Source organism: Sorex araneus, chromosome 3 (genome assembly GCF_027595985.1).
Source record: "Sorex araneus isolate mSorAra2 chromosome 3, mSorAra2.pri, whole genome shotgun sequence".
Classification (NCBI taxonomy): domain Eukaryota; kingdom Metazoa; phylum Chordata; class Mammalia; order Eulipotyphla; family Soricidae; genus Sorex; species Sorex araneus.
In genome coordinates, this window is record NC_073304.1 from 168,138,896 (window position 1) to 168,163,621 (window position 24,726).

A 24,726-nucleotide genomic window follows, 5' to 3' on the forward strand; every position below is an offset into this window, starting at 1 on the left:
CACAGAGCGGCTAGAGACGGAAGCCCAGCCCGTTGCCTCCGGAGCCTGGGCAGGGGATGGGGGCAGGCTGGGCCACGGGCCCCAGATTGTATTTTATGCTTTGGACGGGGCCCTTTGCTGTCGAGCCCCGTGGGCTCCACGGCTGTGTGCAGGGAGGCGGCCCCGAGCCCAGGCTGCGCCAGCCGTGCTCTTTAAGGTCCACGCACCCGGAGTCAGGGTCGGAGAAAACCCAACGGCCTCATCACACAGTGCTGGGGTGGGGGTGGGGGGAAAGAACCGAGAACCAACAGGGCCAACAAAGGAAAGGAAGAATAAATTACTCCGAGGGAGGAGAGGACCCGAGCAGCGTGGGGCCGAGGGGGGCAGGGGCGCGCTGGGAGGGATGATTGCCAAACCACACGGCACAGTTGGTAAGAGTGATGATTAATGGCAATTTAAATCAATTGCACGGATAATTTTAAAAATACATATTTATGTGGCTTTTAAGGCACATCGTGCCAAGAAAGAATTCTAGCCGCTGTGACCAGCTGAGCCCGAGTTCGGGGTCCAAGATCAAAGCTGGTGCTCCCTCGCCCCCCTCCCCTCCTCCCCCAAAGCAATAGGTTGTGGGCCTGTTGTTGTTGTTGTTGTTTTCTGGATTTATCATCTAGGGGATTCACCCCTTATCTTTGACACTGGCCCAATCGTACGGTCTTGGCTCTCTCCCCCCCTCCCCCCCCGGGGAGGCAGAATCACGCAACCACAAAGCTCGGTATTTAGAGAAAAGCCAAATCAAGGCGCGCTCCTCAGTGGCACCCGGGCCTCATCAGCCGCGACAATTGCTGTCGTTTCCCCCCCGCCCCTCCCGGCCCAGAAATCAGAGAGGCTAAGTGGCCACATGCAGACAGGGCTGCCCGTCAAGGACGACCTCGGAGAGCATCCCCCCACCCCCTCACCCCCGCCCGCTGTGCGCACACGGGGGTCCGTGGCGGCCCGAGGGGGGCCGCCGGCTGGCCCCGCCACCAAGCTTACCTTTGTGCCTGGCGAAGTAACGGCCCAGAATGATGAGCAAGCACAGCATGGCGAATACCACCACGGCCACGACGCCGCCGATGACGGCGTGGTCCACAGCCCGGATGGAGCCCTCCTCCCCGGCTCGGGAATCTGTCGGGATCACAAGAGGAGCGGGCATGTAGCGCTCGGCCAGCGACACCAGGGGCCCCCGGAGGGAGACGCTGCCTCGAGGGTCAGAGGGCGCCGCTTCCAAAGGGCGAGTCACGGAGACAAACAGACGGAGCCCGGCGGACCCCCGAGCGAACACACTGACCTGCGGCACCATCGATCGGCTCTCCCCGCCCCCCACCCACCTCCACCACAGCGGGCAATTTCCACCCTAAGCAGCCGAGGGGGCATGAAGGCAAAACAAGCTCGGGGGCGGGGGGCAGGCAAGGTGAAAGGGAGTCGGCCCGGGTCCAGAGCTGGCCAGGGGCCTGCAGGGCCTATTAAGGAGGCTGGCCCGACACCCTGAGCTACTCCAGAAGGCGCCTTCCAGTGGTCGGGCGGGAGGGCCGGGTCTAGAGCATCTCTGAGCTGCCCAGTGACGGTCCCCGCTCGGGACCATGCCTGGTAAGAAGCAAGCAGCTCAGACGCCGGACGCCAGTGCTGCTGAGGGTGGAGGCATCAAGGCTGCCACTCTAGAGAAGGGACGGGGCTGGTGGCCTGGAGGGCTTCGAGGGGTCCTCCACGCCCCACCTCAGAGCCACCGCCAAGAGGGCGGCAAGTGGGGGGAGCATCTGTGACCACAGACAGGTTTCATTTATTTCACATTTTGTGGTGCAGCTACTTTCCCTTTCTAAGCATCCCTCCCTGGGGGGGGGGGGGGGGAAACGTCTTCCTCGAGTGCAGGATGTCTGGCTGGAGAGAGAGAGAGAGAGACTCCAGGGCGAGCCGGCGTGAGCTACGGCAACGCAGGCTGGGTGCACACCGCGGCCTGGTAAACAATTTCAACGCAGGAATGTGGCGACATCGCCCCTTGCCGAAGCCCTAACGGCACCTGAGATTTATAATGCGGTAAAAAACAATTATTCTCCTGTTGATTAATACATTAACATTTTGGAGTGGAAGCTAAACTGGTGTCTCTCTCTCTATTTTTTTCATATTGAGCCAAGTACGACACCTCCATTAAAATGATTTACTGGCTGTACCTTACAATTTAAGCACAGCAGCAACAGAAACGGTAAAAATCTTTTAACTTTACATGATTTGTGAAGTCATATGTGAAGGATTTACCATTTAAATCTTTCAGTACAAGCAGCACATGGCCTATAAATCTGTCCCCCTCGCCGTGGCCGGGCGTCCAAGAGAAATGCATTTCACCAGGAAGACTGAGAGTGCAAATTCAAGTCAATTTTTAAGAAAGATTTATCTCCGTCTCTCTCCGAAGAACAGAGCAAATCTCTGAAGCCTCCACCTCTAATAATATTTGAAGTTTATCGATCAAGTGTGCAGATCCGTGACAGCTAAAGGTAATGGTGCTCTTTTGAGCCGAAACCTGATACAACGCCTTCAGCAGGAGGGCGTGATTTACACTTTCTATCGATATTTCCAATTCTGCGCCGAGATTAAGCGCTGAAGGATGTGGCACGGAGTTCGTGACTAAGAGGGGGGCCCGGGAAAAGGGCTTTAATTAGAAGAGCCGGCGCGCACCCCAAAACGAAGTATGTAAAGCGTTGGGCTTCCTTCGCGGGCGCCGCCGCCCCCTCACCTGAGCAGAGACGCCCAGCCCGAGAGCAGCAGCGGGTCGTCAGGACGACGGGATGATGGGGATTTAATTGGAGAAGGGAGCCGGCTGCAGGCGGCTCGGCAGCCAATTAGCCCTCCGTGATGCCCTGCGCAGGGGGCCCCTCCAGCTATGCGGGAAAAACGGGGGGGGGAGAGTGGGGGGAAGGCGCCTCCCCAGCCCGGCGTGCCCCAGACAGATGTCAGAGACCCCTCGGCGCAGAACTCAGCCCTGGAAACTTCCCTCTCCTTTTAGAGGAAGCAGAACTTGCTGGAGGGGAGACAGCCCCTCGGGGGCCCCTCGGCATGGGGTATCCACCCCAGCCCCGCGTATCTGTAAGAGCTCATCAGGAGATGAGCCGGCAAGCTGGGGGGGGGGGGGATGTCTTCCAGTCAATTTCATATGATTTAGGGTTGGGGAGGGCTTGAAGGAAGTTCTGTTTGGGGGGGGGGGGGGCGCTGAGGTAAGAGCAGTGCCAAGAAGTCCCGATCCAAACCTGGCTGTGAGCAAACAAAGACACTCATATATCCATGTCAAGGCTGCCCATTGCCCTTGCCATGGTGCCAGGAACATTCTAGAAGCCCAGGGTTGGGGTTGAAAGGGAGAGAGTGAGTGAGAAACAGAAAGAGAGAGAGGGAGGGAGAGGGAGAGAGAGAGAAAGAGAGAAGAAGGGAGGGAAAGAGAGCAAGAGAGAGAGAGAGAGCAAGAGCGAGCGAGAGAGATTATTTAGGATTAAGAAAAACAAGCTAGGGGCCAGACAGAGTTCAGTGGGTAGGGCCTTGCATGCAGCCAATTCCCAGCATCCTATATGGTCCCCCAGGAGTAATTCCTGAGTGCGGAGTTGAGAGTAACTCCTGAGCACTATTGGGTGTGGCCCCCAAACAAAAACAAACCAAAGAAAAAGAAAAAGAAAATCCCTCACAGGGTGCATTTCTCCAACCAAACTCTTCCTTTGGGGCCGGGGAGGTGGCTCAAAGGGCAAAGCATGCGGAGGCCCGGAGTTGATCCCTAACGTGGCATGCTCCCCTGAGCACTGCGGCTGTGGCCCCCAAACCAAGCCTCCCTCGGACTAAGCACCCCGGGGGAAACTGAGACGTGTCCGGGGCTGCCGACTCCCGTGCTCCCTGCCCCCCCCCCCCCAGTGCCTGGTGCTCGAGGGCGTGGTTGGACACTGGCCAGCTTGCCTCTGACACCCACTGAGCAGAGAGCTGACTAGTACCACCGAACCTCCGGACGCTTCCCCTGCCTTCCGTCACGGCGGGCAGACAGAGGCACAGGGTGACTGGGGGGACAGGTGCCACGGGGCTCGCCCCCCTCCTCCCCGCACTCGCCCGCCAAGGCAGGGGCGGCTCAGGTGGAACTTGTGATCACGCTCCAGCCCCTGGCCGGGCCTGGCAACCCCTCGGCAGAGCAGGAACCATCCCCTGCCCCCCAAGCTTGCCATCCTCTGGTTTCCACGCAGGAGGCGGCGGCGTGAGCTTTTAGGGTGCTGCTGACCAGCCCAGAGTCGGGGGAGCGGGTTCATGCAGGGTGAGCGCCGGTTCCTGACCCTCAGAGAAGCGACAGTAGGAGCAGGTGCCCAGCCAGGGCAGAAGGCTCGGTGGCACCTCCGAGTGGACAGCACTGGCCGAGAGGTAGGATGGACACTGGATCCTACGGGTGCACCCTGGAGAGCTTTCAGCTACCCCGTTCTGCTGGCAGAGCTGGGGTCTCCTCCAGCACCCACGGACCCTCAGCACCCAGGGCCCGGGGACACCCGTCCATCTCCGGCTCCTTTTCCCAAGAGCATGTGGGCACAGACAGGCAGGCCCAGCCTCAGGCCAGGGCATCAGCCCGGTGGGTGCAGAAGGCTGTCTCCCCCCGGGAGAGGCAGAGCAGCAGGGGGCCGGCCTCTGCTCTCTGGGTTGTAGCCCCGGCACCCTGAAGCCTGCAGCCATTCCTGCTGGGTGCCTGGGGACGGCACGAAGGATGCTCCTGCCTCCGAGGGGCGCGGGCCTGCCGCCTGAGCTTCCCGGGGCCCTTCGCTCCTCCGGAAACTGGCGGGCGGGCCGCACTCTGTCAGCTCGGCCACACGCTGTCCTCACCCGCCCGGGCTCCGACGGGGGGTAAGAGCCTGATTCAAGGGCCCCCGCCTCAGGAGCTGGTCAGGTCGCGGGTTGGCCTTTCTTTTGTCACAAGGGCTGGGCCAGCTTGGGGACATGCCGGCGTCCACCAGCCCCGTGACCGGAAGGTGATGCGGGCGATGCAACCACCCCGAGATTGCCCTCACAGCTGAGAAACGACAAGGACCCCAGCTCACACGGCTTGGTCAGGGCCCCGTGAAAAGGGACAGTCTTCTTGGGGCTGGACCACGGGTGGCGGCCAGGGGAAACTGTCTCTTCCTCTTGACCCTCTGGGACCTGTCCGGCTCCAGGAGCTCTTGCCCGTCGTGTCCCTGACGATGTCCTCATACCCGTTTCCAGTCTGGCTACCCCTGGCCCAGGGCTCGGCCACAGAGCCGGGCTTCTGGGGCAGCTTCACTGCCCGGTGTGGGAGATGGCGCGCGCCCAGCCACGTGGTCCCTCGGCGTGGGCTGTGAGAAGCCTCGGAGGCTCTGCTGCCAGAGGTGGACGTCCATGGACAGAGAGGGAATGGCCAGATGCTTCCGATGAAGAGAGCGCACGTTAGTGGGCATGGCCACCTCAGCCTGCCCGCCACGCCCGGCTGCAGGCAAGGGCGCTGAGGGGGACGGAAAGGCAATGCCAGCACACGGCGGGCAGCTGCAGGCATTGGCCAAAGCTCAGGAATACTCAGACGCTCCCCCTCACCGCACAGACCTGCTCCCTCCATAGTCTAGACCGAGGTCTCATTCTGAAAACCAGTACTGGGGGGCGGGGAGAGAGAGACAGAGAGAGAGGGAGTGAGGGACAGACAGACAGACAAAGAGAGAGAAAGACAGAGAGAGAGTGAGGGAGAGACAGACAGAGAGACAGAGAGAGGGAGTGAGGGACAGACAGACAGACAAAGAGGAAGACAGAGATAGGAAGGGAGTGAGGGAGAGACAGACAGACAAAGAGAGAGAGACAGAGAGAGAGGGAGTGAGGGAGAGACAGACAGACAGAGAAAGACAGAGAAAGACAGAGAGAGAGTGAGGGAGAGACTGACAGACAGACAAAAAGAAAGACAGAGAGAGGAAGGGAGTGAGGGAGAGACAGACAGACACAAAGAGAGGGAGGGAGGGAGAGAGAGATAGACAGATAGACACAGAGAGACAGATCAAGAGACAGAGAGGGAGGGAGTGCTGGGGAGAGAGACAGACAGACAGACAGACAGAGACACAGAGAAGGGAGAGACAGACAGATAGACACAGACAGAGGCAGAGAGACAGAGAGGGAGGGAGTGAGGGAGAGAGACAGACAGAGAGACAGACAGAGAGACAGACAGACAGAGAGCGCAAGCGCACGCCAGAGGTCAGGCGCTTGCCGTGTGCTCAGCCAACCCCCAACCCCAATCTCTGCACCACCTTCGGTCCCCTCCCTCCAGGAGGGATCCCTGAGCAGAGCCAGTAGCAGCCTCTGAGCCCCGCCAGGTGTGGCCCCCAAACAAGGAGCTAGGTAAGGGCCTCGGATGTGGCTCAGTGGTAATCTCTGCATGGGGGGGCCGTGGGTGGAGTCCCCGCCACCGCCCGCATCTGCATCTGCACCCACGGGAGCTCCTAACGGGTCGTGCCCACTTCTGTGGGCAACTCTGATGCTGCTGGTGCGCGACTTCTGCATCCGTGGGCATGGCCAGAGAAAAGAGCGCCACGGTTTTTCCTGTTGGCCGAGTTCTGGTCTTTCCCCTGGGCAGCGAGCTGGCTGGATTTGCCAGTCAAATTTAAAAAAAAAAAAAAAGAAAAACAACCCTCGGAAGCGATTTTTTTCCATGGAAAGGCTGCCTCCGGCTTCCTTGGGCACGAGGATTAGTCTCTCTCCGAGGAAGCTTAATGACGATGATGTCACTTGCTCCTTCTCGCTAAGGAGAGAAAGCTTGATGGTGGATTTTTCTAGATCGGGGGTAAAAAGGAAAAAAAGCAAAAACCAAATAACCCCCAAACCCAAAAAAACAAGAACCCAATCTGCCCTCCAAGACAAAACCAGACTCGAGGACCCGGCAGCAGCTGAGAAACGCCGCTGTGTTCCCCGCACCTCCCGCGCCTCCTGTCATGGCGAGCAAAACAAGTGTGCATCTTAAAAAGCGCAACTTTATTACTGGAGGAGCACCGGCTGAATGGCATGCGCTGACAAAAATGCCACATTATTTGCTAATCCTAATATGTTATTCTTCTTTAAGATTTGCCTTTTCTCAGCACCAATTCAATTATAGATGCTACAAATCCTTCTGACATTTAATTCCCTCTTGTCAGAGAGTGGTAAATGTATACAGTACATGCACACCTTTCCATTAAGATGCTAATATATATGGGAGCACGCGGGCCGAGGTGCCCACTAACCTTTCTTTCCCGCCTTCCCAGAGAGTGAAAGCAGGGGATAAACGGGAGGGAGCGAGTCGGGAGGCCACTCCCGAGGGGCCTGGCAGGCCCTGGCCCGCAGGTGCACCTCGTTCTAGCCACCAGCTGCCGCAGCTATGCTTCCGCGGGGTGAGGCGGGTACGTGAGGGACAGCTGTTGTCACCGTCACCCACCCGCCCCGGTGTCGCCTGGAGAACCTTCCGGAAATAAGCTGGACTGGGGAGGCGGGCAGGGTGAGACTCTTCTCCCCAGGAGGGCCCGGGGGAGATGGTTGTGGTGGGGGCAGGGCTGGAAGCGAGGCCCCGAGCTCCCCTCAGTGACAGCAGACAGGTCTGTCGGCCACACGGAGCCATGGGGGACTTCGGGCCACGAGGTGAAGCCAGTGGTTCAGCACCGATGTGCTACCGGGGCCCAGGGCTCGGCAGATCACAGGCCCCCCGCGAGCGCTGGCCAGGTTTTAACCTGCTCTCTGAAAGCCAGAGGCGGCCTTTATTCCAGCTCCGAGCGCTGGCCTGGCCCGGGGGCTCCACACCATCAAATGCTTCAGGGGTGAGGGTGGTGGTGACCACTCAGCTCTGTTCTCACAGGGAAAGCGGCCCCGGAACACTGGCCCAGCTCTGTCATGGAGCCCTTTCTTCTCACTGACAGGGGAATGACCCAGCGAGTGACCGATGGCCTCTGCGGGTCCTGACTCATGCCAACCCTCTGAGAGTCAGGAGCACTTGAACCAGAGCTCATGTTGCGAGGACAGAAAGCCCACAGAAGAGGTTGAATTGGGGGGGAGGGGCGGCCCCCACCCCCCACAGCTTTTTTTCCCCCCTTTTTGAGTCATCAAGTCAGTTCATTGAAGCCTCAGTGGAAACGACTAGAGATAATGAGAGACCAGAACTGATGGGTTCTCACAGATCCGTGTGGCTCGGTGATGAGGGGGCGCGTGGACGGCCTTCTCCACTGTTCTCCTCAGAACAGTCGGGTCCATCTGAGGCGCAGGCTTGAGGCGTCGTGTCATCCCAAACGTCTCCCACTAGAGTCTCTCCACAGAGGCGACCTTCAGTGGGCCTTTGACCCTTGGGGCTGTGAGGAGGATGGATGATGAATATGGTGAGGTCACCACACAGCCCAGTCCCGCCTCTGGCACGGGCTCCTACGGAACTTTGTGAGTGTAGCCTGGCCCGTGTGTCAGTCAGGAAGGGGCGTTCCTGTCGGTGGGCTTCTTCCTCCCGTAGTGGCAATGGCAGCAGTGCTGGGTTCTGGAGTGCGCACCTCCTCTGGGGGAAGTCAGACGTGAGCACTGTCTCTCACGCTACGGTCCTGTGTCCAGGGGATTTTCAGGAGGCCTCGTGGGCAGTCCAGCAGAGTCACCGTGGCCTTCTGGACCATCTCAGTGGGAAAGAGATGCCACTGATTTCCGAATCAACGTGCCAATGGCAACAATGTCCACTGAGAGGAATGCAAATGTCTCTGGTGGGGAAAGAGCTTAATTGATTGCTTCAAAAAAAAAAAAACCCTTTCTTTTTGAGGGGGGTGGGGGACGGTCAGATGGCACCTGATTTCCCCTTCTTGGTTCCTGAATGTGCACGCCGAGCTGAAAAGGGCCCAAGAGGAAGAAGGAGACCCCAGAGCAAAGGAAGTGTGGATTTCACACAGGAAGGAGGAGCCGTCTTCATCAAGCCACCTACTTCCTGCAGAACCGTGGGACGCCGGGTTCTAACCGTGAGGGCCTTGTCGGTAAACGGCCGCCTGCTTTGAGCCTGTGTCCTCACTGCAACGCCAAGAGGAACAAGCGGGTCTCTGGGACTTTCCTGGAGCTCTCCAGCTCCCCCAGGTAGACCCTGGGGTGCACTGCTAGAGTTTCCGTCTCCTTCCCTTTGCCTCCTTACATTTCCATCCCATTCGCCACTGCCTGCCGCTAGCCTGGGTTTCGAGCCTGCTGCCCTCACTGGGCTGTTGCTGTCCTGCGCTGGCACCTGGCACGGCGAAGTCCCTGGCACGGCAGCTCCTGGTTGGTCACGTTCACTGCTGTGCCCTAGAGCCCTGCCCAGCGCTTGTGGGCAGGGAAAAGGTGCTCGAGGCACTGTACTGAATGACGATCACATGAAGGGCGTGGAGGGGATGAGGGAACCTTCCAGGCTGGAGACACGGGGGCCAGGTGCCCGAGCAGCACTCCTTTGGGGAGGGGCCCCGCCTTGGATGTATGCACACAGGCCGGCTGGGATTTGATGTTGGCTTGTCAGCCTGAGCAGCAGTCTACCAAGGAGCTGAAGGAGTCTGGCAAACCTGAGCCAACATTTACGTGGGGGCCGTTGGAATGCAGAACCCCCCAGGAGGCTGTGGGCATTGATAGTTTCAGACCCCAGTTTCAAGCCAAGTGGGGCCAGACCTTGCGGATGCTCACAAAGACCGACAGGCCGGAAAGACTAACCCAGGACGAACCATCCACATCCAAGGCCCGTCCAGCACATCCCCATCTCCCCGTGAATTCCGGGTTCCTGTTTCCTCCGCCGCCCATCCAGGGCTCTACACTGGGCCCAGCTCATCCACAACATCCAGAATCCACTTTCCTCCAGTCTGTGAGGGAGACACCATTGCATTCTTCCAGATCACCGTCCTCTTTTGCAGGGAAGAGTAGAAACTCGTTTTGGGGGAGCGTGACAGCTCGAGTCACGCTCAACTCTGGAGTGTCTTGGCGGTCCCTTGGCTTCACGAGCACAAGACTGATGGGCTGGAGGGACGGTGCCCAGGGCCATTCTCCAATTCTCTCCACGCTTACCAGCACATTCCTCTAACCAGTCCCCGAAGAACCTTCTGCGGTGGAAAGGAGGGAGGCAGTTGGAGACAATTTTCCGAAGTTTTAAAATAAAATAGAAAGATAAATATGCTTAAAGCTATTCTATTCCACATGGGTGGCAATAACTACCAGCTGTCACCGGGAAACAGCAGATGTAATTGATAAAACAATTGAAAACTCTTGTGGGTCCGTCATCAATAAAGTTAACACCCCAAAAGTAAACAGAAGAGTTCAAAGTAAACTGGATAAGCTCCCCAGGACGGGCAATAATTAAATCACGGAACTACACATGAGCCTAATTTTTTAAATGCAGATTAAAGAGACGGATCAGCTGGGCCACTTGCTTTACTGGGTGAGGACGGACACCATATGCTGCTTGTGAAAATGTCATTAGCTGAGGTGGCCACGGTGAACAGGGGAGTGGAGGGCGGTGCGGGGGGTGGGGGGTGGCGTGCTGGGAGGAGGAAACCGCCATTCTTATTTCGAAGGAAATTCAGGACAGAACATTTACCCATAATAGGCAAAAGTATGAAATTTCTGTCCAGATGGAGCCGGGAATGGATCGTAATATTATTCATTACCACAGTTTAGCACTAAACGTGCAACACCTACGCTAATTTATTGATGGACTGTTTAAGACGGGTGTTAACCTGTTTGTCTTGTATTATAATTGAATTCAGTCTCTTGGCTACAGAAATTTGAGAAGTTCATCCTTTCTCAATCAATATGCTCCCCTTCAGTGACCCATTTCAAGACAGCTTCATAAAAAATAATGTATTTTGTTTTAATAAATTTAAACACTATGACAGCTGCTCAATTTTTATTGGCTGGGTTTTTTTTTTCTCCCTCCCTTCAGATGTCTTTTCGCTGCGAGTGAAGCCAAGTTCACAATCAATAGTAATTGATTAATCAGCATCCCCTTTGAACAAAGGTGCTAATCAGTTTTTGATTAGTTCATCAAAGCAGATGCAAAGACAGCCCGGCCCCGGCCCGACAGATCATCAGCGAGTGTTCCACATGACTTATGGCTCCCGGGCAACGTGCGGGCTCCGTGCTGGGGTGTGCGTGTGTGTGGGGGGGGCGCCAAGTAATTATTAATTTAACGGAATTGTTATGAACACAAAACAGTTGTTGGTTTATTGCTCCTGACTCAGGGATGATGGATGAGACCTCGGCAAGGCCACATTGGACTCGGTGCAGAGCGAGGGACCCGGTGTGTTGCTTAATTGATGGCCCTGGAGGTAGAGCAGTGGGGGCTGAGGCGGTCTGGTCTCCCATTTTCCGACGGCGGAGGAAAACGACTTCTGCGTGTGTCGTGAGCCACCTCGGGGCTGACAGGCCGCGAGCAATCAGGGCTGAGGAGAACTTGGTCTTGCTGTGGCCCAGGGCGGGGGGCTCTGTGAGCAGAGCCTGCGTCCAATGGAGCACTGAGCTCCGAGCAGGGATGTCCTGAGTCCCTCGAGAAGGGAATCTGGCTCATGGGTTTCCCCCCAAACATGCTGCACTGGTGGGCCGCCCGTGGTGATTTGGCCGATGCGTGTCAGCGGAACGCTCCTGCCACAGAGTGACGCCGGCTCAGCAGTGAACAAGACCCATGTGGGCCCTGGCGATGCTGCTCTGCAAATACCCCACAGACGAGCCCGAGCCGAGGCCCGCGGGCTTCCCTGAGGCGCGAGGAAGCCCAGAGCAGCCCAGCCCGGGCTGCCCTGACTTCACCAGGGAAAAGCTCTGGTACCCAGGACGGTGAATCAAGGCCAACCATTGGGAGTGCTGCGGTTGACGTTTCTTCTAGAAACTTCTCTCTGGAAGCTTTCCCTCCAGCTGGCAGGAGGAGCATGTGGCTACTGTCCTGGGTGACGGCTGCGGCGCCACCGCTCGGAGGAGGAGGGTTTACTGACTGGTGAAGGAGTGCTGGTTGGACACACGGAGGGAGCGGTCCCTGGCGGGCGGGGAGGCCTGCCACAGCACAGGGCTCACGTAATTGTTTAGCTCTGACCTCCTCTCCCTCCCTTTTAGGATGTGCCTCTTATTCCGCATTAGTAACACCCAAATCCTGGAACCAAGCATGAAACCGGCTGCTGCCAGAGCTCAGTGTGCTGTGAAAAAGGTCTGAGGTGGGTAATTAGTTTCCATCGCGACGTGTGGTAAAACAGTCGCCCCCTTCTCCCTGGCCCTCCCCCACCTCCACTCCTACGTCTGAAGCAGCCCGTTCTAGTCTGTTCCACAGAAGTAGATGGTGACTTAGTGGGCAAGTTCACAAAGTGAAGAAGAGCTTGTCTCCCATGCCCCCATCCTGCAACTGCTCAATGACACCACACGATTTCTCTCGAGCCATTAAACTCTTAGACCATAAAGACCGTTTTTAAGGCTTCAGTACATCCCCAGAGATGCGTTGGCCGACACCCCCACTCGGAAACCTACGGCCCCGCCCAGGAAGGTGGGATGAGTTAACCTTGCTTTTCCTTTAGTCTTAAAATCCACAAGTGCTCAGCAAACCAAATGGCCCTTTTGTCAAAGTGGACAGCGCCCCCACGGATGGGACACTGCAGGCCTTACCTAATGGCTAGCCCTTACCTGCAGGGTCCTCACTGTCCAGTTCTTCTGCGGAATTGGGCAACTGAGTAAGGCCTTACAAGTAAAAACAAATCGTGTTTCTTTTTGTTCCTCAAGGGACATAAACAAAACACTTCAAAACTGAGAATGAGTTTCTTTTAAAAAAATAAAAAATAAAAACATGAGCCAAATCTCTTGCTATCTCCCCAGTTTTTGGTTTTTTTTTTGATTGCTTGAATGTATTCATCTCTAAGCACATCTTCCCAATCATTTAATTTTGTTATTGATACACAATCAAGGCAGAAAGATCCCTCAGTCTCCACTTTTAGAGCACACGAAACATGAAGGCGAATGTTAAAAATCACTCATTCATCACAGCATGCAAAAAGGGGGGAAGAAAAAAACAACAAAAGCCTGATTGTGAGTTGTCGATGCTCTGAGACAGCTCAAATACAAATATATTTAGATGTTACATACTGATAGATGTCAGTTTTATTGCACATTTTACTGCAAATTGAAAGCCTTGGCCAATACTGACAAATCCAGTTCATTATCAATTTATGACAATCTTGGATCACTTCTTTCAAAATGGCGCAGCATCTGCTAACTGCAGATTGCGGGTTATGCCTTCATCAGAAAATCAGATTCGCAAAAAAAAAAAAAATCTTTTTTTTTTTTTTATTTGAAAGAGAATTTCAAAACTCTGTGGGATTCACCTCAGCCATAAAACCCTCAAAGCTGAAAAAGCAGTTAGGTCAGGAGAGATAACCAAGCGGGGCTCAATGCCTCTCTCTGGGCCACCCCCAGTGCGGGCCGGCGGTGATGGCTCTAAGTCGAGATGGAGACAGGAGGGGGACAGTGGGGCTCACCTAGGGGACGGCTTCCACTTCCTCCTGGTCTCTGCGGGCTGTTCCTTCAAACGCTGTTTCTGAACACAATGTCAGCCACCCAAGCAGGCCTCCACTGGTTCTTCTCTGTCCTGATCCAAAAACCTGCCTCATGGCTCCGGCCTCTCTGATTCACACACCGACTCGTTAATACACTTTTGGAGATATTTGTGGACCTACTATAACAGCAAGACTTTGAAGAGAGGCATGTCTTGGCTAACTTTCTCTCTCTCTCTCTCTCTCTCTCTCTCTCTTTTGGGTCTTCTTTCCAGAGAGGAAACTATAATCTATCTGCAGAATTAATGATTTGGGAGTAATGCTTAGTGAAGGACCCACCAGAGCATCAAAGTAACCGAAACAAATGCTCTGGAAACACACAGTGTCAAATTGATCATGTTACAAAAAAAAAAAAAAAAAGAAAAAAAGAAAAAAAGGAAAAAGAAAAAGAAGAGGAGGAAGAAAAGAAAAGGGAAAAAAACCCCCAACAACATCTGAATAGAACATTCCTGTAGAAATGGTTGGTCTCGGATTGCCACGGAAGCTTGGATGTTGTAAGCTGTTTTATACAGAGCTCGGCTGGCACTGGGAGAGGAAATCATGGCATTAGCAGCTCTGGAAGGAGGGTTTCCATCAATGACCCTGAGGTGCCAATATTCAAGGCCAGGTGCCAAGTAAAATGGGAGCATTTCTAGTCCACGGCTGTTCCCAGACTATGGATTTGGGCCTAAGTAATGCAGTAAATCAGAGGCAACCGGGGAGCGGGGGAGCCGCCGTTTGTTCTGAAAACGGATTGGTTGAAAAGTGGTCCTGTTTCTAATTGGCTTTATCCATTGTATAAAGACTGATGAATACAATTATTTGAATAATTGTTATAAATGGGCAACATAAAGTACTCCTCCGTAGTTAATTATGAATTTGCAGTTCTTGGAAGGCTAATCCCTCACTTCTACGTGGCCCAGTGACTATCAAAGAGTGTGGCACACATGTGCTGGGCCCCTGCTGACCGGAGGAACCCAGTGGCTAGAGCCGGCGGCTTTGTCCTGGGGGAGGGGGACGTGTGCCTTAGAAGGGCATCAGGAAGCAAATCTTTTTAAGAAAGGACAAATATGCAATCTGGATACGCAAAGCTCCCTATTAAAAAATAACAGACAGTTGATATCCACCTCATTAAAAATGACGTCCAGCATTAAACGTCATTTTTCACTGGCACGAATTTAAAAAGATGTCTAAATCATTTGGAGGCTATGGCTACGATTTCTTGCCAAAGCGGGGAAGCCATTTAGGTTAGCGGCATTTTTTTTTTTCTTTAATGAACTTAAGAGTTTATGTTAACTTCAAAACTTCATTTTTGCTCTGCTGCTGTCCTATCCAACGTCCACAGGGCCTCTCCCTAGTTGGCTGATTCCTGAGTAAACACGACCAGGGCACTGACAGAAGCAGCGGGCACAAATGAGGAAGAGCAAAAGTCACTGGCCCTGGAGGCTGTGGCTGAGGTATCGTTTTCCTCATTTGTTAAAAATGAAACCCCCTCTTGTTTTATTGTTAAGGACAAAGACAAAAAAGATGCATTTTATGAAGCAGGGGACAAGCTTCCAAAGGAAACCTTCATGCTTTAACAAGAAGTGGGCAATGACTTCTTGCTCTTTCTCTTCGAGCCTTCCATCACCCACGAAGCCCTCTCTTGCTGCTTCAAATGGAAATGTCTTCAAATGCCTTCAAACTCTGTTCAACCAATTAAAGCTGACTTTGGCTACCTGAGGGCTTTTTTTTTTTTTTTTAAGCAACTACTAGAACCCTAAGGTGCAAGCGTGACCCTTCACGATGTGTGCTAGATGGCCTCTCCTGTGGATGCGGCTTGGCCCACAGCTCAGCGCCTTCCACGCTGATTGCTCTTCCTTAGGCTGTTCTGGTTTCCTGGCAGGCTAAGGTGTGGCCATTTTAAACCGGGCTACCGGAAAAACCCCAAATGAGCGACAACAGAAAATCCTCCGGATAGTCAGAATCAAGGAATGTTTGTGAGTTTGGTCTATCAGTTTCCTTATCTCGGGGGAAAAAAAAAAAGTCAAAGGAGAGAAAAACCTCAAGGCAACAAAAACTGACCCGAGGGCCGTTTCCCAGAGGAAGAAGGAGGCGAAGGTCTCTCTCTTACCTAAGCGGACTACATCTGATTCCCTAGGCCAGCAGACGGAACCATCAGCAGCCACACCTCTTCAGACCATCCATCATCCCTCTCCCCCGCACCCCCCAAAGTTTGAGTCTAAAATCTCAGTCATCCTGTTCTTCCTGCTTTGTCAGCTTTTGTGGAGAGTTGATCCCTTCTTCCCATTAGCAGAAATTTGGTTCACGCCGTTGTACGGTAGCACACTGTTTCCAAACTGCACATCAAGGCTAAAACCCAGTCTCCCGGCTCTGCAGCCATTGGCAAATGCCTTCGCTTTGCTCTGGAGAAGAACCTCCAATGTCTGCAGTCCTGGGACTGAATGACAGCCTCTGAATGCCACTGCCGGGTGCTCAGACGGAGAGGTGCAGAGGGGGACACACACAGAGGGGTGGACATAGAGGTTGTAATAATGCGCACTGCTGGCTTTTCCCGCCAAGTGGGCGACAGACTGCCCCTCCCCGCCCCCGCAACTGAATGGAAAGTCAGAGAAGAATTTTCATGTGCCATTAAGATTCTGTCATGGCTCTTACTACTTACAAAGTGATCCAGGGGAAAGGGAGATTGGCGGGCAGCTACCCCGGGTCTGAGCGTGTGTCCCAATGTTTGGAAACGAAAACCAAGAGTAAAGACCGTTCCCAGTTTTGAGTCTTAGCCGCAATCCCATGCCGGATTAAAAACGATTTGAGAACTCAGTTTGGGATATAGAAATCCATGAGCTCATCTGCCTCCAATGTATCAAGGGAGAGGTAGAAAGCAGAACAGAAAAAGGACAGGCCGACTTAAAAAAAAAAATGAGAGAGAGCAAGACGGAGAGACAGAGAGAGACAGAAAGAGACAGAGAGAGAGCCTCGACCCCGGAGGAAGCCAGCTGACTGCAGTGCAGCAAAAGCACAAACACTATTCCAGACGGTTGCAGACCACGTGCATGCTGTCCCCCCAGACCCTCACGTGGGGGGAGGTGGGGGGGAGAAGGGAGAAGGGACACACAGGGCAGAGAAGGAACAAGGCACAAGACACGCACAGGGAAGCGCCCCACATTTGAGCAAACATAAAAACGAACACGCACCCACACGTCAATGGTCATGATCAGAGCTGCACCATCCGTGCTGTGAACCACTCATGCATTTCGGTTTTAGAGGAGAGGGGGGGGGGGTGTCCCGATGGCGTGGCCCCGGGCTTTGCAGAGTTTTTGGCATTGTTCAACATGCACACAGAACACAGGACTCTTCCTGTCCAGGCCTTAAGGATGAGCTCCAAAAACACAAATGCTCAAGACCCTTATTGAAAGACGATCCCTCTGGCCACCCTAGTCTAAAAATCCCACTCGTTCACGGATATTTAGCATTGCTACCAATTGGATCCGTAAGGACGCACTGTTGTTGACTGCTGTTTGGTTTCTTTTTTGGAGAAAATCCATTTGATTTTGAGTCATGCCCATGCATGTCTAACCCTTCCAGCACATGCTTATTCCAATCCAATATTGGTAAGAACAAAATGATCAACATACATAAACAACTTGGTATACTTCATACATACGCTAGCAACACAAGCTTGAATTAAAGTATTTTAATGAGTCTTCAAAGGGAAAGGCTATTTTTGGTTTTTGTTTTCGTAAAATTACTTGTTTGCTTTTTGTAAAAGAGAAATAGTGAGGCAATTTCAGTCGAAAACACTTAATACCAGTAAATGGACTGACCTGGTATGTCTTGTCATTTAAGTTGCCAAGTTATCAAACCACTTCTCGGGTTTTCAAGGCCTGGATCTCCATAATGAACATCTCAAGATGATTCTCAAATGAATATAAGTCAGTGACTGCCCTGAAGAAGCTGGCTTTTTAGCCCTCATACACTCTTGAACAGAATCAATTTTACGTCTTACCACTTTGGAAAACTAGTACCCATTTTGTAATTTCTACCACATTCTATTACCTATTCTATCCCAACAACTGGCCTGGAAGACTTTTTCCCTTGATCAAGTGAAACTCCAGATAAAACCTGGGGGTCAGAGTGATAGGACAGAAGGGAAAGAGTTTGCCTGGCACACAGCTGACCCGGGTTCAATCCCTGACACCATATATGGTCCCCCAAGCCAGCCAGGAGAGATCTGAAGTGCGAGCCAGAAGTAAACCCTGAGCACCTTGGGTGTGGTACCCAAACAAAACAAAACAAAACAAAACAAAAAAGATAATACTTATACTTTCATTAAGGCTTTTTAGTGTGGACCTTTTAGTGGGACTGTTCAAAGGAGTGGCAGAATTTCTTTGTCGAGGGTGCTAATGAGGGTTTTGGACAAGCTGGAAACTGTTGTTTATACTGGCAACTACCTCACTCTGGGGATCACTTCCACTTTCCTTTTGGGGAATCGTACATTGATATCAACTCTATATTGACGCTACTTCTATATCTGTATTTACACACACACATTTTAGTGTGGATGTTACTGACCCACAGTGCAAGTAGAACCAATTTCTTTTTGATCTCCCCCCATTTCTTGCTCTGAGTCTATTTCACACGCACTGTAAATCGGTAACACCCTCCACCACACACCTTTCCTTGATTACTGTCCCTAAACTACCAGCCCGTCACAACACACATATCTCTCAGTTTCCTTCCCCAGGAATCCTTCCAAAACCTATTCCAAGTGTATCTTGGAATGTCATAAAAGACCCTCTCTTTCTCTTTCTGGAAAGACCTGGTCAAAAGTGGTACCTTAAAATCTGGATTACTGTTTCCAGTGTGATTGTTTCTCAGGGCCAGGACCCTACTCCTACTCTGAATACCCACACCAACTCTGACTCCACCCACTCCGGTCACACAAAGACACGGGTTTTATTGAAGGGGCCTAGAGAACAGAACTCTGGAGTCTTAGGAAATAAACGATCAATATTTCTTCAAAGATCTCACAGAATCCAAGAACCTTCTGGTAACGTTTGACCCTGGAGTTAATTATAGGAAACTCAGAACTTAAAGCATCTCAAATAGAACAAATCTTTTGAACGACGTTAAAATAGCCTTAAAGCTCTGAGAATAATCGATGGAAGTCAGGAAGTGCTCAATTAACGATGAAACCTACAAATAACTAAGCTTAATGGAGTGCAATGCATGAGATGGAGCAAGGATGTAGGGGCATTACCTTATAAAGTGGAAGTTTTATACCTAATTGATTTCTCATGATCATCAATGTAGCTGGCCTTTTAACTTATTTAATGAACCTTTCTCTTCGTGCCAGTGGCAGGGAGGGTAAGAAGGGCTTGAGAATGGCCAAAGGAGGGAGATCCTGCTCACCCCTTAAATGTGTTTTGGTTTCTCAGAATTCCCCATCGGAAAGTCTGATAGGTGGGTGGCCCGCCAAGCTTCAAGGCGGCCTGGGGACAGTTCCTAGAGAGAAGGCTTTGCCTAGAGATTTCCGACGGAGGCAGGCAGGCGTATCGTGAGAGGCACAGTGTGCAGGAATAAGAGATGCGTCTCTAAAAGTCTAGCCAACGTCACGTTTGGCCCATCACCTCTTTTCATTTAAATGACAGACTTCAGGGCTGCCCAACAGTCAATGGGAGTCAAGGCAAAGCACGCCCTTTATCACACACTCTGCTTAGATTCAACGACTGAAACTCAACCCTTTAAAAACCACCTTCTCTCTCTCCGTGCATGATATAGCGAGGCTAAGACTGGAGCGGAGAGAGAGAAAGGAAACAGAACTCTAAGTTTCTGCTTGGAGACCTGATTGAAAGAGGGCTTTGTCCCGCCCAGGAAGGCTGTGGTGAGGGGAGAGGAGGGGCGTGCCGCTGCCCTCCTGGCTGTGCTCACTGGGATTTTTTGTCATCTTTGGTTGAAATCATAACCAACTTTTTTTAGTACTTGGCCTGCAGAGGCCGCCTTAGGTAAAGGGTTCCAAGGTCTGAGTTAATGTTGAAACGGACCTCTGGTGAGCACTGGGGAGGCTTCCAGCTGAGTGTTAGAGTAAACGTCCTCCCGGGCATTGACAGAGGGGGAGAGGGGAGCAGCGGGAGGCCAGGAGGCAAAGGAGGACAGGAACGTACTGGAAAGAGCAACAATCTTTATTTTGTGGGGGCACACCCCGCAGTGCTCAGGGCTGACTCCTGGCCCTGCACTCAGTGGGGGGCACACCCAGCAGTGCTCAGGGCTGACTCCTGGCTGTAGTGTTCGGGGCTGGCTCCTGGCCCTGCACTCCTGCAGAGCTTAGGGGGAAATACGGGGTGCTGGGAACCTGGGTGGCTGGTAAAGCAAGGGCTCTACCCTCGGTCCTATCGCTCCAGCCCCAAAGAGAAACTGCCTTCGGGATTAAACAGAAATACTACCACCACATAACCCCCCTCCCAAGGCCCCTCCCCACCAAAAAGGAAAAAAAAATACTGTCTTTTGGTCTCAACTACTAAGCCTCACTCATCCCTCCTTCTGCAAAACATACCCAGGACCTGCCCTTTTCACAAAGCAACGGGGCCTGCGATTCAGAGGCTGTGCTGTAAAGCGAGTGTCTGCCTTTATGAAGTCCCCAGTCCTTCCGCACTGGGGACAGTGTCGGCTTCAGGGAGACCCAGCCAGGCCAGAAGGCCAGGCCCCGGCTGGGCCTCGACCAATGGCCGTCGAACTCACAACGGAAATGACAAGACTCAGCGTCCTTTCAAGCCTTCGGAATTGGAATCTATGTCTGAGATCAGGCTGCGTGAAGCCCCATTTCCCTTGAAGACGACATTTCTCTTTTTCCCAGGCTTGCCTTGCCTCTCAGCAGTGCTGAGAAAGGAGATAAACAGGAATGTGATACCAACCGTGAACCGCTGGCTCTGTCGTCGCCGTTGTGTCTACACGGGAACAGAGGATTGGAGGAAGGGAAGAGACAGGAGGAACGGCATGCAAAAAAAGGGGAGAATGGAAAAAAAAATGGAACAGATAAAATATGAGCAAGCTTTCAAAGAACATCGCGTGACAAGCAATAATCAAATGAAAAGCAAAAAAGCATTTGAAGTGAGTTGCACTGTTTGAAGACATGCCTTCAGCTCCAAGCTGCGAGCCGCGGAGGAAAACAGCAAAATTCTTTGGTTCTGGGGTCTTGCCAGGACACATCTACTTGCTAGTCAATCGTCAGGGGAACATGCAAAGTGACGAGAAGCACCAGGGCCAACGCGGGTCCTGCGAGATGGCTGTTTAATACACCAAGGCTCAGGAGTGTGGCAGCACAGCCGGGCTGCGGGCCGCCTCTGCCGTGGATTCTGACATTCAAACATTGCCTTGGTGGGAACCTGCCCCGCCCCGAGGGCCCGGCCTTCTTCAGGACCGCCCAAGTCCGTGTCACTGAATCAACCGTGCTCTTGGGATCCTTCCCGGCCGGTGCTCAGAGGCCTGCAGTAGAATCTATGGTCTCACGTGTTTCCATCCAGGATGTTTCCTTCAATGGCTGGAGAGTGGGCGCCGGGGGACGGGACAGAGAAGGTGGATGCGGCAGGTTTTTAGATGCATTTGACATACACAGGCACACACACACACACACACACACACACACACACACACACACACACATATACACACACACACACATGCCTGTGGCTAATCCATGAGCAAAGAATTCTGACACGGTGACACTCCAGCTGGCACCTCCGACAAACATTTCTGCGAATCACGTGGCCTTGCCTGAGAAAAGCCACTGGCCGCCCCTTTGCCGGTGGGTGGGCCCCACATTCACCTTGGGGTGAGGACACATGGTCTTCGTGCTCCAGGCCACGCCTGCTGGCCTCCTTCCCAGGCCCTTCCGTCAAGTCCTTTGGCCAGCTTCAAGCTGGGCGGTGCCGGCAACTACGTGGCAAGGGATTTTTTTCCTCCAGGGGCTGCAGAACGGGACCTCTGGATTCGGGGGCTCAAGGGCGTGGGGTCAACAGGTAACAGAAGGGATGACGACAGTGGCGAGGAGGATGATGATGATGACGACGATGACGGCAAACTGTCCTGTCCCAAGGTCACGTGCCCACTCTCCCAGCCAGCATCACGGGTGAGCCTCCAGCTGCCCGGGCTTTGGTCCTCAGGCCCTCCGTTCTCCCCCTTCCAGAAAGGAGGGGTGGCGGGATCGGTCGTCTCGATCCAACAGGAACTGGGGGTGAAGCGTGAAAGCTGCCGCCACGTTCTGTTTAGCGGGGTGCTTATTGTCTGAGGCCTCCAGAGGTGGACATAGGCAATGTTTTAATGCTCATGAATGCCAAGCAGAGTGTTTGTGCACATATGTGTTTGTGCACATATATATATATGTATATATATATATATATATATATATATATAAAGTGCATTTTTAATATATGCCTTTTTTTTTCCTTTTCACATGAGCCTGGAGTTGTGGACTTAGAAATAGGACCGCTGAATTCACACTGGTGTTCCCCTTCACGTGGCATGTTTTCCTCAGGTCCCTACACCATCCAAGAATTCAGTGCCCTTGAAGGGCTTTCTAAGAGGAGCCAGAATTAAGCAGAAGTCTGAGGCCATAGCAACTTACAATACATTATGACCAAATTTCTGAAGAATTAAAGGGGGAAAAAAACACAACCATACATTATACTGCATAGGAATACCATACTTACTTAGATGTCAAGTCTGTGTGCATATAATACAGTAAAAAGCAAACCAAAACACCAAAAAAATCGTACAATTGGAACATCTCTATCCCAGGCACTGCAGACTCAGCTCCTTAATTGATGCATCCCAGTCAAGGCTTAGTTTGAGGCTCTTTTCATTGGAGGAGCCAAATCAAACGCATATGGGTACAGAAACATTTACATATGCATGGTAACACTTTTCTTTTTTTTTTTTTTGCATGGTTAGTCACCCTTGGCTCCTTTTCCAAGTTGGGGGGGGGGGAGAAGCAACAAACACTTTGGGTTAAGATAACTGTTGTCCTGGTGTTTCTAAGAGGCTTTATCATCGGGTAGATAATGGGTCTAAAACAGAAAGAAAAGGGCTCGAGTAAAACCTGAGGGTTAGACTGCTCAGAGAGAGTATCTTAGCGTTGGCAAGTGACCTCAATGGGGCTGTCTTCCGACGCCACGAAACCAAAGCTTTGGCGTAGCTGCTGGGACAGGGGGGGACACACCAGAAAGCACAGCAAGCCAAGTGCACAGTACAGCTTGTTTTCCCGGTCAGGGGAGGGGAAACCCAGCCACTGAACCCAAAAGGGAAGGCGAAGGGGGTGCTGGGAAGGAGCACACACGTTCTAACACAGTTCAAAGCCAACACACAACCCAACGACAGTCACTGCAGCTGGAGATGGTACAACAGGCTGGGGGGGGGGGTTGGCAGTGCAGCAGAGACAAGATCAAGGGGGTATCTGGGGAGTTGCTATTCCATTTCTCTCCGAACAGGGGCTACTGCAAGTCAAGAATGGGGGAGGGGGAAAATAACCGGACTCTTTAGAAGTGACTCTGAGCTTCTTGCAGGCGAGCTGGCTGGTGGGGACAGAACCTAATTCTCCTTCCTAACTGCGTCATGACTTCACGCAGAAAACACAGACAGCCGGGCTGGGTGTGAGGGCTGCTCCTCGGAGGACGATTGATGAGGGTGTCTCCATCAGGGGACGGGGGAGATGTGCCCGGCCCGCCTTGGTGAATCAACTTGTGGGGTCACCCCCTGGAGGGATAACATTGGCGATGTACAGGCCCAATGCAAATCGCCGTTTTCCAATATGAGTTATAAATGCTGCAATTAACTTGAAAAATGAGAGTGCCTAATTGCCCGAACAAAGGGCTTTTGAAACTTCATTTTGGTGCAGCCTTTAAAATATAATCTTGGAGCTCGGCCTGGGAGAAAAATAGGTCACAACGAAGTGGAGTTAGACTTTACAGTGGGCGTGCGGGTTCCAGGATGTAAAAGGCTGTGCTGAGCTACTGTCTCTATTTTCATTTTAATTACGAGGAGGGCAAATTTATTGTATGTTTATTTTATACTTTTTGCAAGAAAACCATCCCATAGCTTTGCAAACCCAGTGAGTGAGGACGGTCTTAGCTGGCTCTGTCTCGAGTTCTTTTACGACTATAATCAAACAAGCTCTCCGGAGGCAGGGCCCCCGACTGCCATTTGAAAGATGCTCATTTCAGTAAGTATTGACTTCTCCATTGCCCGGCCATCCGGACAGTTTATGGGACCCTCTCCTGAAGGAATAAAACACGAACCGTGCATGCTGTGGCATAGGGTATTTACAAACTGAAAAGGCTCTGACAATGCGTGAGATGGCAGACATCACCGTGTGAACAAGCACCCCAAAAAGAAACACAGGAAAATAAGGCTGGAGGAGGGAGCTGGGCCCTGGTTAGCCAGAACCGTCATGTGTAAGTGCTACTGTGGCACGTTCTAATCCTTTCAGATGGATTCTCTCCAACTTTTGAATTGTTCGTTGAGTGGGACAGGCTGGGATGGGGGGTTTCAAAACTAATCCAGAAATTCGTTCATGGTCTCAAACACAAACGGGCACTGTAAGTGAAAAGGGAAATCCTGGAAGCAAATTAAACCCACAACCTTAAATACTTTTTCTTCTCTGATTGCTTTGTAGCACTCCTGCCTCACGAGGCACAGACCCCTGTGAGGCTACATATTTTTTGGGGGGGTGGGTGGGTTCTGGGTGGGCGAGGCTGTGCGTAGGCAAAGGCCCAATGTGATCATGTAGGGGCCTCGGCCTGCTGCACGGCAGAGCCAAATGGTAGGCCCCGAGATGAATCCTCTCATCCTGACTGTCATAAGCGTGGATGAATGCATATGAAGTGGTCCGGACATATTTTAATACACTTTCCCCCAGTTTATTTTCTTAACTAAAGTCAATAAAGAGCCAATGGGTTTACTTAATTGAATTCCCCTTCAGTTTCTGTTACGGAGCTGCTTTAAATCTAGACACGAGGGCAGGCAAGGAATTCCCCTGACAATTTTATTTTCATCGTTGTGCTGTGCTGGCTATTATATATTACATACGGCATTACCCCTCACCCCCCTCCCCGTCCTGCTTCTTATTTATTGGGGACTGGTTTGAAAGGTATTGAGAGCAAGAATGCTGGCTGGAAAAGAATTAAGCTTGGAAGTTTACTTCCTAGCAGTGTCTCAGTTAATTTCC

At 52.5% G+C, this 24,726-nt stretch overlaps 1 protein-coding gene across 8 annotated transcripts in view; it reads right to left on the reverse strand.

Moving 5' to 3' along the window:
- Nucleotides 1-24,726, reverse strand: part of CADM1 (cell adhesion molecule 1) — a 373,107-nt gene that overhangs the window by 9,960 nt on the left and 338,421 nt on the right. For 4 of the 8 annotated variants that reach the window (XM_055129871.1, XM_055129869.1, XM_055129870.1 and 1 more), the window contains 3 exons: nt 20,420-20,452; nt 12,610-12,663; nt 1,012-1,143 (listed from right to left, as the gene is read on the reverse strand). In XM_055129871.1, coding sequence (XP_054985846.1) covers nt 1,012-1,143; nt 12,610-12,663; nt 20,420-20,452 — 219 coding nt within the window. The remainder of the gene's footprint in view (nt 1-1,011; nt 1,144-12,609; nt 12,664-20,419; nt 20,453-24,726) is intronic. The other 4 variants (XM_055129873.1, XM_055129868.1, XM_055129874.1 and 1 more) reach the window with 2 other exon arrangements.